Source organism: Gigantopelta aegis, chromosome 9, assembly GCF_016097555.1.
Source record: "Gigantopelta aegis isolate Gae_Host chromosome 9, Gae_host_genome, whole genome shotgun sequence".
Lineage (NCBI taxonomy): Eukaryota > Metazoa > Mollusca > Gastropoda > Neomphalida > Peltospiridae > Gigantopelta > Gigantopelta aegis.
Window position 1 is genome coordinate 26,944,243 of NC_054707.1, and position 15,487 is coordinate 26,959,729.

The 15,487-nt window shown below is 40.0% G+C and overlaps 1 protein-coding gene across 1 annotated transcript in view; it reads right to left on the reverse strand.

Moving 5' to 3' along the window:
• LOC121380870 (integrin alpha-V-like) overlaps positions 1–15,487 on the reverse strand; it is a 76,336-nt gene that overhangs the window by 41,817 nt on the left and 19,032 nt on the right. The window contains exons 3-5 of the mRNA XM_041509875.1: positions 12,274–12,322; positions 10,814–10,897; positions 6,812–6,856 (exon numbers count right to left, since the gene is read on the reverse strand). Of these exons, the coding sequence (XP_041365809.1) occupies positions 6,812–6,856; positions 10,814–10,897; positions 12,274–12,307 (163 nt within the window). The 5' untranslated portion in view covers positions 12,308–12,322. The remainder of the gene's footprint in view (positions 1–6,811; positions 6,857–10,813; positions 10,898–12,273; positions 12,323–15,487) is intronic.

Consider the following 15,487-nt stretch of genomic DNA (forward strand, 5'->3'; position numbering starts at 1 on the left):
GCTATCTGGGTTGTTTGTCCAGAACAGTGGGTTAGTTATGACATGTTAGTGGTTAGTGAGTGAGAAGCTGGTGTAGTGTCCTTACACCTACCTATTGAGTGGTTAAAACTTGCTCTGGGTGCGAGCCAGTACCGGCCTGCCAACCCTGTACCTACCAGCCTTATGTCAGATGACTTAACCACGAAACCACCAAGGCCGATTGTACACAATGAAAGATGCTTGATCCCTATACCTATTGTTCATATGTAATAAAGTATCATATATAAAAAAAATGATATGTAACAAAATACACTTCAGTAAAGTACTTTACAGTAGAGTTCAGTATAAAACAACACAATATAAACTGGTAATTAATTCTGCCTCATGTAAACTGTAGAAAGAATCCATTTGCTTAACTGGGTTTTTTTCACCAAATATTTTTTTCTGCCAAGTATTCCTTTATTTCACATAAGTTTAACGAGTTACTGTAAGTTGGGAGATTGTGGGTGGGATTTGTTCTCTTCTATCAAAGTGTCTGTGTTGTAGGCTATTATCTTCAGACACCACTAACCATGCCTGGACTCCACACCACTGTGACAACAGGTCATATAATTTACTGGGAGGTTTATTTCTTAAAATGACCTCATTGTTGCTTTTTATCCCATCTATATCTTATGGTCTCAACTTACTCAGTTTGCCACACACATAAAGACCAGTGGTTCTTAAATTGCCAACAAGGAAGATAAGAAGGAGAGGAAAGGAAGGTTTGTGTAAATATAATTACGCGCGTATTGTTTAAACTACAGGGTGTCTATCACACAGTTATTGTGACACTTGGTCTAGATAGTAAGACACATAATCTGCAACCACCACATAGGCTACTCCTACTACTCAAGCGGCACAGGATATTTTATAGGCACTTTCCTACACATAGGTTAGCCACTGATATACCATGTAGTCAAAGGGAACCACAGGTAACCTCTTTTACCAGAACTACCTGTACCTTGTGCACAGGAAAATTCTGTAACCACTTTTACCAGAACTACCTGTACTTTCTGACATGAAGTGAAAGAAGAATAAATGTTTTATTTAACGATGCACTCAACACATTTTAATCTTCCATCTTAACCAGCCCCATGACGAGTCTATCTATCAGACCTCTTCCATCTTAACCAGCCCCCATGACTAGTGTATCCATCAGACCTCTTCCATCTCAACCAGCCCCATGACGAGTATATCTATGAGAGCTCTTCCATCTTAACCAGCCCCATGACTAGTATATCCAACAGAGCTCATCCATCTCAACCAGCCCCATGACTAGTGTATCCATCAAACCTCTTCCATCTCAACCAGCCCCCACAACGAGTATATCTATCAGAGCTCATCCATCTCAACCAGCCCCATGACTAGTATATCCATCAGAGCTCTTCCATCTCAACCAGCCCCATGACTAGTATATCTATCAGACCTCTTCCATCTCAACCAGCCACCATGACTAGTGTATCCATCAGAGCTCATCCATCTCAACCAGCCCCATGACTAGTATATCCATCAGAGCTCTTCCATCTCAACCAGCCCCATGACTAGTATATCCATCAGAGCTCTTCCATCTCAACCAGCCCCCATGACTAGTATATCTATCAGAGCTCATCCATCTCAACCAGCCCCATGACTAGTATATCCATCAGAGCTCTTCCATCTCAACCAGCCCCCATGACTAGTATATCCATCAGAGCTCTTCCATCTCAACCAGCCCCATGACTAGTATATCCATCAGAGCTCTTCCATCTCAACCAGCCCCATGACTAGTATATCCATCAGAGCTCTTCCATCTCAACCAGCCCCATGACTAGTATATCCATCAGAGCTCTTCCATCTCAACCAGCCCCATGACTAGTATATCCATCAGAGCTCTTCCATCTCAACCAGCCACCATGACTAGTGTATCCATCAGAGCTCATCCATCTCAACCAGCCCCATGACTAGTATATCCATCAGAGCTCTTCCATCTCAACCAGCCCCCATGACTAGTATATCCATCAGAGCTCTTCCATCTCAACCAGCCCCATGACTAGTGTATCCATCAGAGCTCTTCCATCTCAACCAGCCCCCATGACTAGTATATCCATCAGAGCTCTTCCATCTCAACCAGCCCCATGACTAGTCTATCCATCAGAGCTCTTCCATCTCAACCAGCCCCATGACTAGTATATCCATCAGAGCTCTTCCATCTCAACCAGCCCCATGACTAGTATATCCATCAGAGCTCTTCCATCTCAACCAGCCACCATGACTAGTGTATCCATCAGAGCTCATCCATCTCAACCAGCCCCATGACTAGTATATCCATCAGAGCTCTTCCATCTCAACCAGCCCCATGACTAGTATATCTATCAGAGCTCATCCATCTCAACCAGCCCCCATGACTAGTGTATCCATCAGAGCTCATCCATCTCAACCAGCCCCATGACTAGTATATCCATCAGACCTCTTCCATCTCAACCAGCCCCATGACTAGTGTATCCATCAGAGCTCATCCATCTCAACCAGCCCCATGACTAGTGTATCCATCAGAGCTCATCCATCTCAACCAGCCCCCATGACTAGTGTATCCATCAGAGCTCATCCATCTCAACCAGCCCCCATGACTAGTGTATCCATCAGAGCTCATCCATCTCAACCAGCCCCATGACTAGTATATCCATCAGACCTCTTCCATCTCAACCAGCCCCATGACTAGTGTATCCATCATAGCTCATCCATCTCAACCAGCCCCATGACTAGTATATCCATCAGAGCTCATCCATCTCAACCAGCCCCATGACTAGTGTATCCATCAGAGCTCATCCATCTCAACCAGCCCCATGACTAGTATATCTATGAGAGCTCTTCCATCTCAACCAGCCCCCATGACTAGTATATCTATCAGAGCTCATCCATCTCAACCAGCCCCATGACTAGTGTATCTATGAGAGCTCTTCCATCTCAACCAGCCCCCATGACTAGTGTATCCATCAGAGCTCTTCCATCTCAACCAGCCCCCATGACTAGTATATCTATCAGAGCTCTTCCATCTCAACCAGCCCCATGACTAGTGTATCTATCAGAGCTCTTCCATCTCAACCAGCCCCCATGACTAGTATATCTATCAGACCTCTTCCATCTCAACCAGCCCCATGACTAGTGTATCCATCAGAGCTCTTCCATCTCAACCAGCCCCATGACTAGTGTATCCATCAGAGCTCTTCCATCTCAACCAGCCCCCACAACGAGTATATCCACCAGAGCTCTTCCATCTCAACCAGCCCCCATGACTAGTGTATCCATCAGACCTCTTCCATCTCAACCAGCCCCCACAATGAGTATATCCACCAGAGCTCATCCATCTCAACCAGCCCCCATGACTAATATATCCACCAGCGCTCTTCCATCTCAACCAGCCCCATGACTAGTATATCCACCAGAGCTCTTCCATCTCAACCAGCCCCATGACTAGTATATCCATCAGACCTCTTACATCTCAACCAGCCCCCACAACGAGTATATCTATCAGAGCTCATCCATCTCAACCAGCCCCCATGACTAGTGTATCCATCAGAGCTCATCCATCTCAACCAGCCCCCATGACTAGTGTATCCATCAGAGCTCATCCATCTCAACCAGCCCCCACAACGAGTATATCCACCAGAGCTCATCCATCTCAACCAGCCCCCATGACTAGGGTATCCATCAGAGCTCATCCATCTCAACCAGCCCCCATGACTAGTGTATCCATCAGAGCTCATCCATCTCAACCAGCCCCATGACTAGTATATCCATCAGACCTCTTCCATCTCAACCAGCCCCATGACTAGTGTATCCATCAGAGCTCATCCATCTCAACCAGCCCCATAACTAGTGTATCCATCAGAGCTCATCCATCTCAACCAGCCCCATGACTAGTGTATCCATCAGAGCTCTTCCATCTCAACCAGCCCCCATGACTAGTATATCCATCAGAGCTCATCCATCTCAACCAGCCCCATGACGAGTATATCCATCAGAGCTCTTCCATCTCAACCAGCCCCATGACTAGTATATCTATCAGAGCTCTTCCATCTCAACCAGCCCCCATGACTAGTGTATCCATCAGAGCTCATCCATCTCAACCAGCCCCCATGACTAGTGTATCCATCAGAGCTCATCCATCTCAACCAGCCCCATGACTAGTATATCCATCAGACCTCTTCCATCTCAACCAGCCCCATGACTAGTGTATCCATCAGAGCTCATCCATCTCAACCAGCCCCATGACTAGTGTATCCATCAGAGCTCATCCATCTCAACCAGCCCCATGACTAGTATATCCTTCAGAGCTCATCCATCTCAACCAGCCCCATGACTAGTGTATCCATCAGAGCTCATCCATCTCAACCAGCCCCATGACTAGTATATCTATGAGAGCTCTTCCATCTCAACCAGCCCCCATGACTAGTATATCTATCAGAGCTCATCCATCTCAACCAGCCCCATGACTAGTGTATCTATGAGAGCTCTTCCATCTCAACCAGCCCCCATGACTAGTGTATCCATCAGAGCTCTTCCATCTCAACCAGCCCCCATGACTAGTATATCTATCAGAGCTCTTCCATCTCAACCAGCCCCATGACTAGTGTATCTATCAGAGCTCTTCCATCTCAACCAGCCCCCATGACTAGTATATCTATCAGACCTCTTCCATCTCAACCAGCCCCATGACTAGTGTATCCATCAGAGCTCTTCCATCTCAACCAGCCCCATGACTAGTGTATCCATCAGAGCTCTTCCATCTCAACCAGCCCCCACAACGAGTATATCCACCAGAGCTCTTCCATCTCAACCAGCCCCCATGACTAGTGTATCCATCAGACCTCTTCCATCTCAACCAGCCCCCACAACGAGTATATCCACCAGAGCTCATCCATCTCAACCAGCCCCCATGACTAGTATATCCACCAGAGCTCTTCCATCTCAACCAGCCCCCATGACTAGTGTATCCACCAGAGCTCATCCATCTCAACCAGCCCCATGACTAGTATATCCACCAGAGCTCTTCCATCTCAACCAGCCCCATGACTAGTATCCATCCCATCTCAACCAGATGACTAGTGTATCTCAGAGCTCATCCATCTCAACCAGCCCCCACAACGAGTATATCTATCAGAGCTCAGCCCCCATGACTAGTATATCCATCAGAGCTCATCCATCTCAACCAGCCCCCATGACTAGTGTATCCATCAGAGCTCATCCATCTCAACCAGCCCCCACAACGAGTATATCCACCAGAGCTCATCCATCTCAACCAGCCCCCATGACTAGGGTATCCATCAGAGCTCATCCATCTCAACCAGCCCCCATGACTAGAGTATCTCATCAGAGCTCATCCATCTCAACCAGCCCCATGACTAGTGTATCCATCAGAGCTCATCCATCTCAACCAGCCCCCATACTAGTGTATCCATCAGAGCTCATCCATCTCAACCAGCCCCATGACTAGTGTATCCATCAGAGCTCCCATCTCAACCAGCCCCCATGACTAGTATATCCACCAGAGCTCATCCATCTCAACCAGCCCCCATGACTAGGGTATCCATCAGAGCTCATCCATCTCAACCAGCCCCCATGACTAGTGTATCCATCAGAGCTCATCCATCTCAACCAGCCCCATGACTAGTATATCCATCAGACCTCTTCCATCTCAACCAGCCCCATGACTAGTGTATCCATCAGAGCTCATCCATCTCAACCAGCCCCATGACTAGTGTATCCATCAGAGCTCATCCATCTCAACCAGCCCCATGACTAGTGTATCCATCAGAGCTCTTCCATCTCAACCAGCCCCCATGACTAGTATATCCATCAGAGCTCATCCATCTCAACCAGCCCCATGACGAGTATATCCATCAGAGCTCTTCCATCTCAACCAGCCCCATGACTAGTATATCTATCAGAGCTCTTCCATCTCAACCAGCCCCCATGACTAGTGTATCCATCAGAGCTCATCCATCTCAACCAGCCCCCATGACTAGTGTATCCATCAGAGCTCATCCATCTCAACCAGCCCCATGACTAGTATATCCATCAGACCTCTTCCATCTCAACCAGCCCCATGACTAGTGTATCCATCAGAGCTCATCCATCTCAACCAGCCCCATGACTAGTGTATCCATCAGAGCTCATCCATCTCAACCAGCCCCCATGACTAGTATATCCATCAGAGCTCTTCCATCTCAACCAGCCCCCATGACTAGTATATCCATCAGAGCTCTTCCATCTCAACCAGCCACCATGACGAGTATATCCATCAGAGCTCATCCATCTCAACCAGCCCCCATGACTAGTATATCCATCAGAGCTCATCCATCTCAACCAGCCCCCATGACTAGTATATCCATCAGAGCTCATCCATCTCAACCAGCCACCATGACGAGTATATCCATCAGAGCTCTTCCATCTCAACCAGCCCACACAACTTTTATATCAAAGGTTGGGATATTATTATCATATATGTAGAAAGTGCAAATAGAAAATTCCTTGCTTTTATTCAGGAGTAATCTAAGCAGTTTCCTCTCTCACCATCTAAACCTAGTGTTAAAATAACTGCATGTAATCACTGGCGTAGGCAGGATTTTATATTGGAGGGCCAACAGAGGCAAGATTGGAGGACCATTGCCCCTGTGCCCCCTCCCCCTCGCTATGCCACTGCATGTAATACAACACTAACCATAGCTTGTTATGGGTGCATGGTGTTTTTACATAAATTTTCATTGCAACCTCCCTGTTGATAATTTCAGAACTGCCCTTAACTACCTACCCTCCACTCCATCTCCATCAAAGTCACCAACTGCACTTGAGTACCCTAGAAAAAGGAAGACAACACAAGAACGTTAATTCACTGCATTTCACATCATTAATATGGCAGAATGTGAAAACTTGTGGGTGTTCCCATAAACATGTATCCCAAAATAAACACACAAGGGAACTAATTTCCTGGGGAACAGAATAATAAAAGCAGTTCTGAAAGTGTGAAATATATTTGTGAGTTCATTGGAAAATGATTTCTGCCTTGATGATGTGGTGGTTAAGCCATAAGGGTTCAATGCTGGTAGGTGCTGGGTTCGTGACTAAGCACCACCTCTACCCAAAGAGAGTGTCAAACAACTCAGTAACAGACCCAGTGTTCTCGCTGCTCCATTTAAGCGGGGTGGCCCGCCCCACTATTGCATTTTACCACCCTCCTTTCATGTTCTGCTACCCTCCCTTATTTTTCTACGACCCTCTTTATTTTCCCGCACCGTACTAAATTTTACAGCACCTGTCTCTGCTATTTCCAATTGCACACTTCTTTTTTCCACACATAAAATAAACAAAACAACGGTCATTCTGCACACTGGACATCAAAGGAAACAAGCCGCATTGTGTGTATGAAAAAGCAACTAACGAAACATTTACGACAGTTACCATAACATAATTTAACAGTATTTTTAACAGCCCCATATTTGTATGTTTAATACACACAATAAAATTTATATTTGATTAGAGCAATGAAAACATTTTATATTTTATGAATTCGGCAATCTCCGATTGAAAACCCCCCACTTATTTGGTACCAAATTTATCACATGATCAGAAGGGTCATTCTGTCTTTTGTTTCCACTAACCATCATCTGATATTTTGTCCTCAATTTCAGATATAATTGGTCGTAACTGATGATTTTTACTTTCTGTCATTCTGTTTATTCAGCAATTCTTTATAAAATATTATAAACTTTTCATTTTCGGGGGATATCACCACTTATAAAAACAATGGAAGTGGTAGCGTTTATCATTAAAATCATTTATCTTGGATGCCAAATAATATATACACCGCCTTTACAAAAATGAAATTACTTTTTATCAGCTGGCAATAATATTTAATCACAGCGATCGATTCATTTAATGAAGATGGAAATAAATAAAAATGTATCCGACATTAGGGGATCACTTTACAAACATCTTTATTGGTTTTCATATATCTTGAAATCTTTATTAAAATAATATTAAAACTTTGATCGGTTCAGCAAAACCAGAACTGCCCGTGAATGGCAGACTGACATCTTCAGATGAGTCGGCTTGTATTTCGTATAATCTTTCTTGTTTTGAGTATGTTTTTCCACAAAGTCGACCAACACACAACGTGGTAACCAAGCCCCCCCACCCACCCCTTTTTTTCTTTTTTTTCTTTTCGGGGTTGGGAGGGTTTTTTTGTGTTTTTTTGGAAGGGTAGTGGCTGTGCGGCCGCCCTCCTTTAACTTTTACCCAGCGAGAACACTGACAACAATTAACCATTCCTGGACAACAATTTGCACCATAGGAGCCCAGGAAACCATACTTGAACCATGCAAGCATGAAAATCATTGAAGATGAAATAAAACTTATCAGGGAATAACAGCGGACATAATTGCATGTTGAGAAGTAAACTTTCATCTGCTCTAATGCATTCATGTAACTGTGCAGAAATACTGCAATTACATTAATAGAATAAGTGGTGGTTCTTGGCAGTTTTAACTAACATAACATTTAATTTGATATTTCATTAAGCAATTCATTTCAGATGTTTGATTAATATCATCCATAAATAATTTCTGGTTTTGTTTTCATGCATGTTCCTGCATATGATCTACTTCTACATAAAAAAACCCATCACGGTCAAATTTACTGGGTGTTTCCTTGCTGACTTTAATACACAGGCTTCATTCTACATGTTTGTGCATTACAAATACAGTCATTAATGAAATTCTCATGTATCCAATACAAACACAGAGGGTGAATTTATGGCCTATTCTCAAACTTTACTGACTGACTGATAACTGGACTGAATGATGACTGATTGATAATTGGACCACCTGACTCATGATTGGACTCACTAATGACTGACCAACTGACTGATGACCAACTGACTCATGATTGGACTGACTGATGGATGACTGATGATTGACTGATGACTAGACTGACTGACTGACTGATGACCAATTGACTGATATTAGACTGACTGATAACTGACTGACTGATGACCAACTGACTGATATTAGACTGATAACTGATTTATGAGCACACCAAGTGACTGATGACTGACTGACCACTGAAAATAGACTGATTGGTCACTGACTGACTGACTGACTGACTGACTGACTGACTATCACTAATTGTATTACAAAAAGAGTGGTTTGTGAAAGTTCTACAAAGCTAGCTAATTCTCTAACCTTACATGAACATTAAAAAAACCACAATCTGAATCAAGCTTTGTAAGCGTGAGATGCAGCCACACACATCTGCCATGCTCACGTCTACTCCATGTGGTTAGCAGACGGAACTTGCTCTCATCCATTAAACAAATCAAATTGATTTCCGCTTGTCTTAATTTGACTTCTACAATGTCCCACTCACTCACGGCGGACATGTTCTGCAGATAACCGGGATAAACTTAAAGAACCCAGAGAAAATGATTAAGGGAAATTATGAAATCAACAACAGCTAGTTCTGTATCAAGCAAACAGTTATGTGAGGGGTGTAGCTATGGCAACGGTAATCACATATTCTTGGGTTTCAAAGAAGATGAGTTAAATTGCTGGCAATATCAGTCAGGATAGGTCAGATATGTGCTGCATGCACCAATAAGAAAATTGTCTGATGGTGTATCATTTACAGTAATCAACATCAAGCAAATAGCTTGCTGCATGAAAAACTTGAAATATTTGGCCAAGTGAATAGTTAAATTCAAATTGTCTGAGCCAGTCATGGCTACTCTTGTATTAAAAGACAATTTCCTCATTTTTATATGTATGATTGATATAATATTCTAATACAAATCACACAGTTGATCAATTGGTCACCTTTATTAAGGAGTCACTTGAGGTTTCTTCAGTAACACTCTGATCCATTGCTGTATTAATGGCTATAGCATTTCTAGTGTATGGGAGTTGTGACAACTAGTCTTAAGAATGAGATAAGAAATCCATATTGCCACAACATAGGCTACTCTAGTGCTGCTGGGTACAAAGGATCTGTTTAAGTATACTGTCAAATACTGTCAAAGACAATAGCATATCCCATGGCTTTTGTTGTATCATTCATGAGAATGCAGGACATAATATTTCACGCAAACTATTGTACTTTTTGCATGTTGATTGTTTAAATTCACAAGAACTGCTTATAGATTGAACTGTTGCATTTTAAAATTATGAGTTGCAATCTTTTCCTCTTTTTTTTGAGACTGATTTTGGACACCTGAAAAATACTATATTATTTTCAAATCAATTTATTTAAAATACATTGGTAATATTCATGATGTACAGAAGAGCAGTACATGTGTTACGATTAAATTACTCATCAGTTACACAAATATAATTGTTGTAATCACAATCATTTGCCAAAGGCTTTCAAATATTGTGCCCAGGAATGGGAGGAAAGGCAATGGTGTCCTCCCATTTCTGTAGACAAACTGAGTGTAGGCAAAATGGGTGTAAGCAAAGTGGGTTGTAGGCAGAATGGGAGGGAACCAAGGCAATGGTCTACCTACTGAGGTGGGAGGGTTGTGGAATACTCTACAACTGACTAAACACTAAGTATGTCAGAAGGCCACAACAGCACAGAGCTCCTGTCCTGGATGGAAGAGCCAGCCAAGCCCAGCACCTGTGACCATGACAGGCGTGCATTACAACAACTTGTTCTGAATGTGCACGTAAAATACTATGACCTGACCTGCACAGAGCTACATAATTTAAACAAAATGAAAATCAAATGAAGCCACTTTTTTTAAATAATAAAATAAACTTACCCATGTAGCTATCATCTTCAGTGGGTTCACCCTCATGGGTTGCTGTATACTTCCTGTCCGAAATCTGATAGTTAAACAACTGACCTGTAAAATGTCCAAACAACAAATTACAGTGATGTTGTCCATGTCTAAAACAAGATGTTTCAGTTGCAATGACAAACAGTCATCAAGGAATCGACCCCCCCCACCCCCATTGGTGGGCCCATTGGGCTATTTCTTGCTCCAGCCAGTGCATCACAAATGGTATATCAAAGACCGTGGTATGTGCTATCCTGTCTGTGGGATGGTGCATATAAAAGATCCCTTGCTACTAATGGAAAAATGTAGAGGGTTTCCTCTCAACATTACCAAATCTTTAACATCCAATGATAATTAATAAATCAATGTGCTCTGGTGGTGTCATTAAACAAAGAAACTTTTCAAGGAATTTAGATTATATACAGCAATTGAAGGGTGCAAGTGGCAGACCCGTAAATGATTCTTTTACAGGTAGTAGTTTTTGAAGAAGTAATGTCAGATCTGTAGGAATTTGTATACAGCAAATAATGTCAGACCATTTTATTTTATTCTATACAGGTAGGTGTATTAGAAAGGGGGCCAGTTAAAACATACCCCGTGTTTTTATCAAAACAACCCTTGTTCACATTGCGTATATGGATGAGTTCCCTAGCAAAACAAAATAATTAGGTATTTTTTAATACAAAGCCTAATATATTCTTACAAGATTAATAAGAAAAAATACCCTGGTTATGAAAAAATATATCATATAATTCCATTGCATGTTTCTTTGTGTGTGTGTGTGTGTGTGTGTGTGTGTGTCAAAATTGGTTGCAGACACAAGTTTTATCTATATGGATGATCCATTCATACACATACATAAATGCATGTGTTCACACTTATTAATTTGTACAGAATTATTTGTTACGTAAACGGATAATGCATACATATATACACATATGCTGTGTTTGACACTTGAGACTCATTAGTGAAATCATCACCAACTATGAGCACAACTTTTCAAACTTTGGGATGAGTAGCCTATATTTCAGAAGAGAAAACACAGAAACCCATTTTATAAGACTCAATGCCAATTTTGATTGAATGTGAACTTATTGGACCTGAGGACGTTTAGCTTTCTTAATTTGGGGGATGTTTTCACACAGACAGGAAAGCACATAGCACAGCCTTTGACCAGTTGTGGTGCACTGATGGAACGAGAAAAAACCCATTCAGCTGAATGCTTCCACCGAGGTGGTTTGATCCTACGATGTAAGCACCTCAGGCGAGCACTCAATAGAAAGTAATATAGCCCAAACATAAAAGTGTGTAGTCAAAGCCTTTCAAGCTTGAGGTACTTCTTAAATAAAAACACAGAACCTTTTTCAATCAATATATCATCACATAGTCACTTAAACAAAGAAGATTTCTTCGTTAAATATAAAATTAAACCAAACACTCACCTTGCCAGTACCAACTTCCAATGGCAGCAATCATCAATTTTTGGCCACCCTACAATAAAAAAAATATCTCCATCACAATGATGTCATACAGGAAAGCAATATCTCTACCACAATCAAAATAATAAAATATACACATGTATTCCTTTGTTTGGCAAACAAATTACAAGATGACATAATAGAAGGCAGAATTTAGCACTGAAAAAAACATTGTTATAAATATAAACCTTCCTAGTATTGACAGTTATTTTGTTAAAATATTATATATATTTTAAGTCCATATATTATTACAGTATAAATTATATGTTTCTTGTCCACCTGTAATCTTGGGAATAATTTGTGTTCAGTGTTAAAGTCAGTGTTAACAACATAATCTTCAATTTAAAACTAAAAACATTATCAAACATGCTAAAGAATTGAGGTACCCGTTACTTTAATAACATTTATTTTTATTTTATTAGACGCAACAAAGATACTGAGTTCATGAACTAGACAGTTAAAAGATCACTTGTTCTGTATTGTACTAATTACTTGGGTTACTGGTTTTGTATTATGATACAGATCTTCTGACATTACAAGGTGGAGGTGGCACAATTTCATGCAGTCCATGCAATATGTAAATATACTTCCTAATACTATTACATAACAACAAGTCATGTTCTTGTTTGAGTTGTTAAGTCTTAAATTTATGTTGTTACATGCACTGTGTATCCAAATATAAATGGCCATGTTATTTTTATATATCTAATTAATGGCTAAAAATATTCGTATTAACAATATAGTAATTATAATATCACAAAAAAATACCCCTGAAAAGATAGGTAAAAATATACATGGACAAAAATGATGTCATCATCATTATTTAAATCATATCATCTCAAACTGTTGTAGTCTAATTTACACTAAAAATACCCTTTAAATTAATTATCCTTAACAATAAACACTCCACAGTGGTGACACTTTTAAACATCACAATTTAACCGAGCATATCAGCTTCAGTATTACATATCAGCCTCAGTATTACATATCAGCCTCAGTATCACATATCAGCCTCAGTATCACATATCAGTCTCAGTATCACATATCAGCCTCAGTATGACATATCAGTCTCAGTATGACATATCAGCCTCAGTATTACATATCAGCCTCAGTATTACATATCAGCCTCAGTATCACATATCAGCCTCAGTATCACATATCAGCCTCAGTATTACTAGTACATATCAGCCTCAGTATTACATATCAGCTTTAAAATGTTTGAATCTTACATTTATATATACATCACTGCACTCATCCACTTATTTTTCTCAAGCAGAATCCTACTTTCAAAGACAATTAACTAAATATTCAAAATAAACTCAAGATTCCAGCTTTAAAAATAAAAGAGACAGAGGTGAAAGTGAAAGACAGAGAGAGAAGAAAGAGAGAGAGAGGGAGAGAGAGAGAGAGAGAGAGAGAGAGAGAGAGAGAGAGAGAGAGAGAGAGAGAGAGAGAGAGAGAGAGAGAGAGAGAGAGAGAGAGAGAGAGAGAGAGAGAGAGAGAGAGAGAGAGAGAGAGTAGGAAGAGAAGGGAGGACGGAAGACAAAGAGAGAAGACATTGAGTGAAAGAATTGTCCCCAATCAGCCAACTGTAAAGGTACACACTATAACATGAAGAAAAAAGCTCAAAAGTTGTTATATTGCAAAACAAAGAAACTTTTAATAGGCTACATATGAAACTATTCCATTCAGTCAATTTGCATGCCAAATCCAACTCCAAAATTAACAAGCAAATGAGAAAAAGAAAAGAAAAAAGTATGCACTTGAGAGAAAAAACCCAAACATGCAGAAGAAAACCAAACCAAGCCAAGTACCGTAAATCATGAAATATAAGCAAGGTTTTAAAGACATTTTAATTTTTTTAGAAAGAAATAATATGTACACAAAATAGATCAATTACACATACATTATATAGAAAATGTAATATGTTTAGGATTTTAGAATCATGAAATATTACCAGTTTGAATGGTCTTAATAAATTTTTAATATCCATTCTTTCGTGGTCACACACATTTCATGATTTTTAGTATTTTAGCAAACTGACATGCAGTATAAAGAAGTTAGGGAGTTTTTCCATCAAAGAATGCGAATGTGATTGTGAATGCAAATGATTGGGTTGTACTGATATCCAATTGTCAAGTGAACATGAAGGCAATGTACATAGTTCACAAAAGTGAATGCCAACTATCAAGAATTTGGCAATCAATTGCTCCTGGTTTGTAATTCTCCATTAACCTGTATAACAAGGCACCAAAATATTTTCCATCTTGATATTAAAATTTTTATTTCCAAAACTCACTATGATTTCATGAAGTGAAATACATTTATTTTTATTCTAGGCAATATGAGTGTATAGATTTTAGTTTATTTTTATTCTAGGCAATATGAGTGTATAGATTTTAGTTTATTTTTATTCTAGGCAATATGAGTGTATAGATTTTAGTTTATTTTTGTTTGAGGGGCTATATTTTTATTTAATTATAAAGAAAATATTAACAATAAATGAGAGAAATACTTTGCATCTTCTTTGGCTTGTTCATTTAGATTTTGTAGGAGAAGAAATTTTCTTCCCTGAATTGAAAACATTTCACCTAAATATTTTGCAGTAAAAGGCCAGTCAAATTCACTATGAATGGAAAAGGTTGTGCACAGTTCACGTTTGCATTCACTTGATGGATAAGCTTTCAAAGCAGAGAAACCATGTATCAAAAGGAACTGAACAGTTGCAATGTGGTGGAAACAAAACTGCAGGTATATAAACAAGTAAATACTAAACAATCTGGTAAACTTTTAAAATTTACTGGGTAACAATATATCTTAATAGTTTTTTTGTGTTTTTTGTTTGTTTGTTTATTTGTTAGTTTTTATGTTTACTTACCTGCACATTTTTGATAGGAAAAAGACCCAAAGAAATTTATTCTAAGATTGAGACGTTTTTATCATGAAATATACCGGTATCTAAATATTTAAGAGTTTATCATTAAACAATCTCAATAAGGTAGGATTCCATGTTATGAAAAGAAATTATTGCCTTATTTTGTGGAATATTAAATTCATTCATAGACCAGAAAAGCCTTGTTATTTTACGACATAAATTTTGAATCGATTTTGTATTTGTTGTGGCACATATGCTGTAGTCCTGTCTTGATGATACTTCCCACACAACTACTACATATTA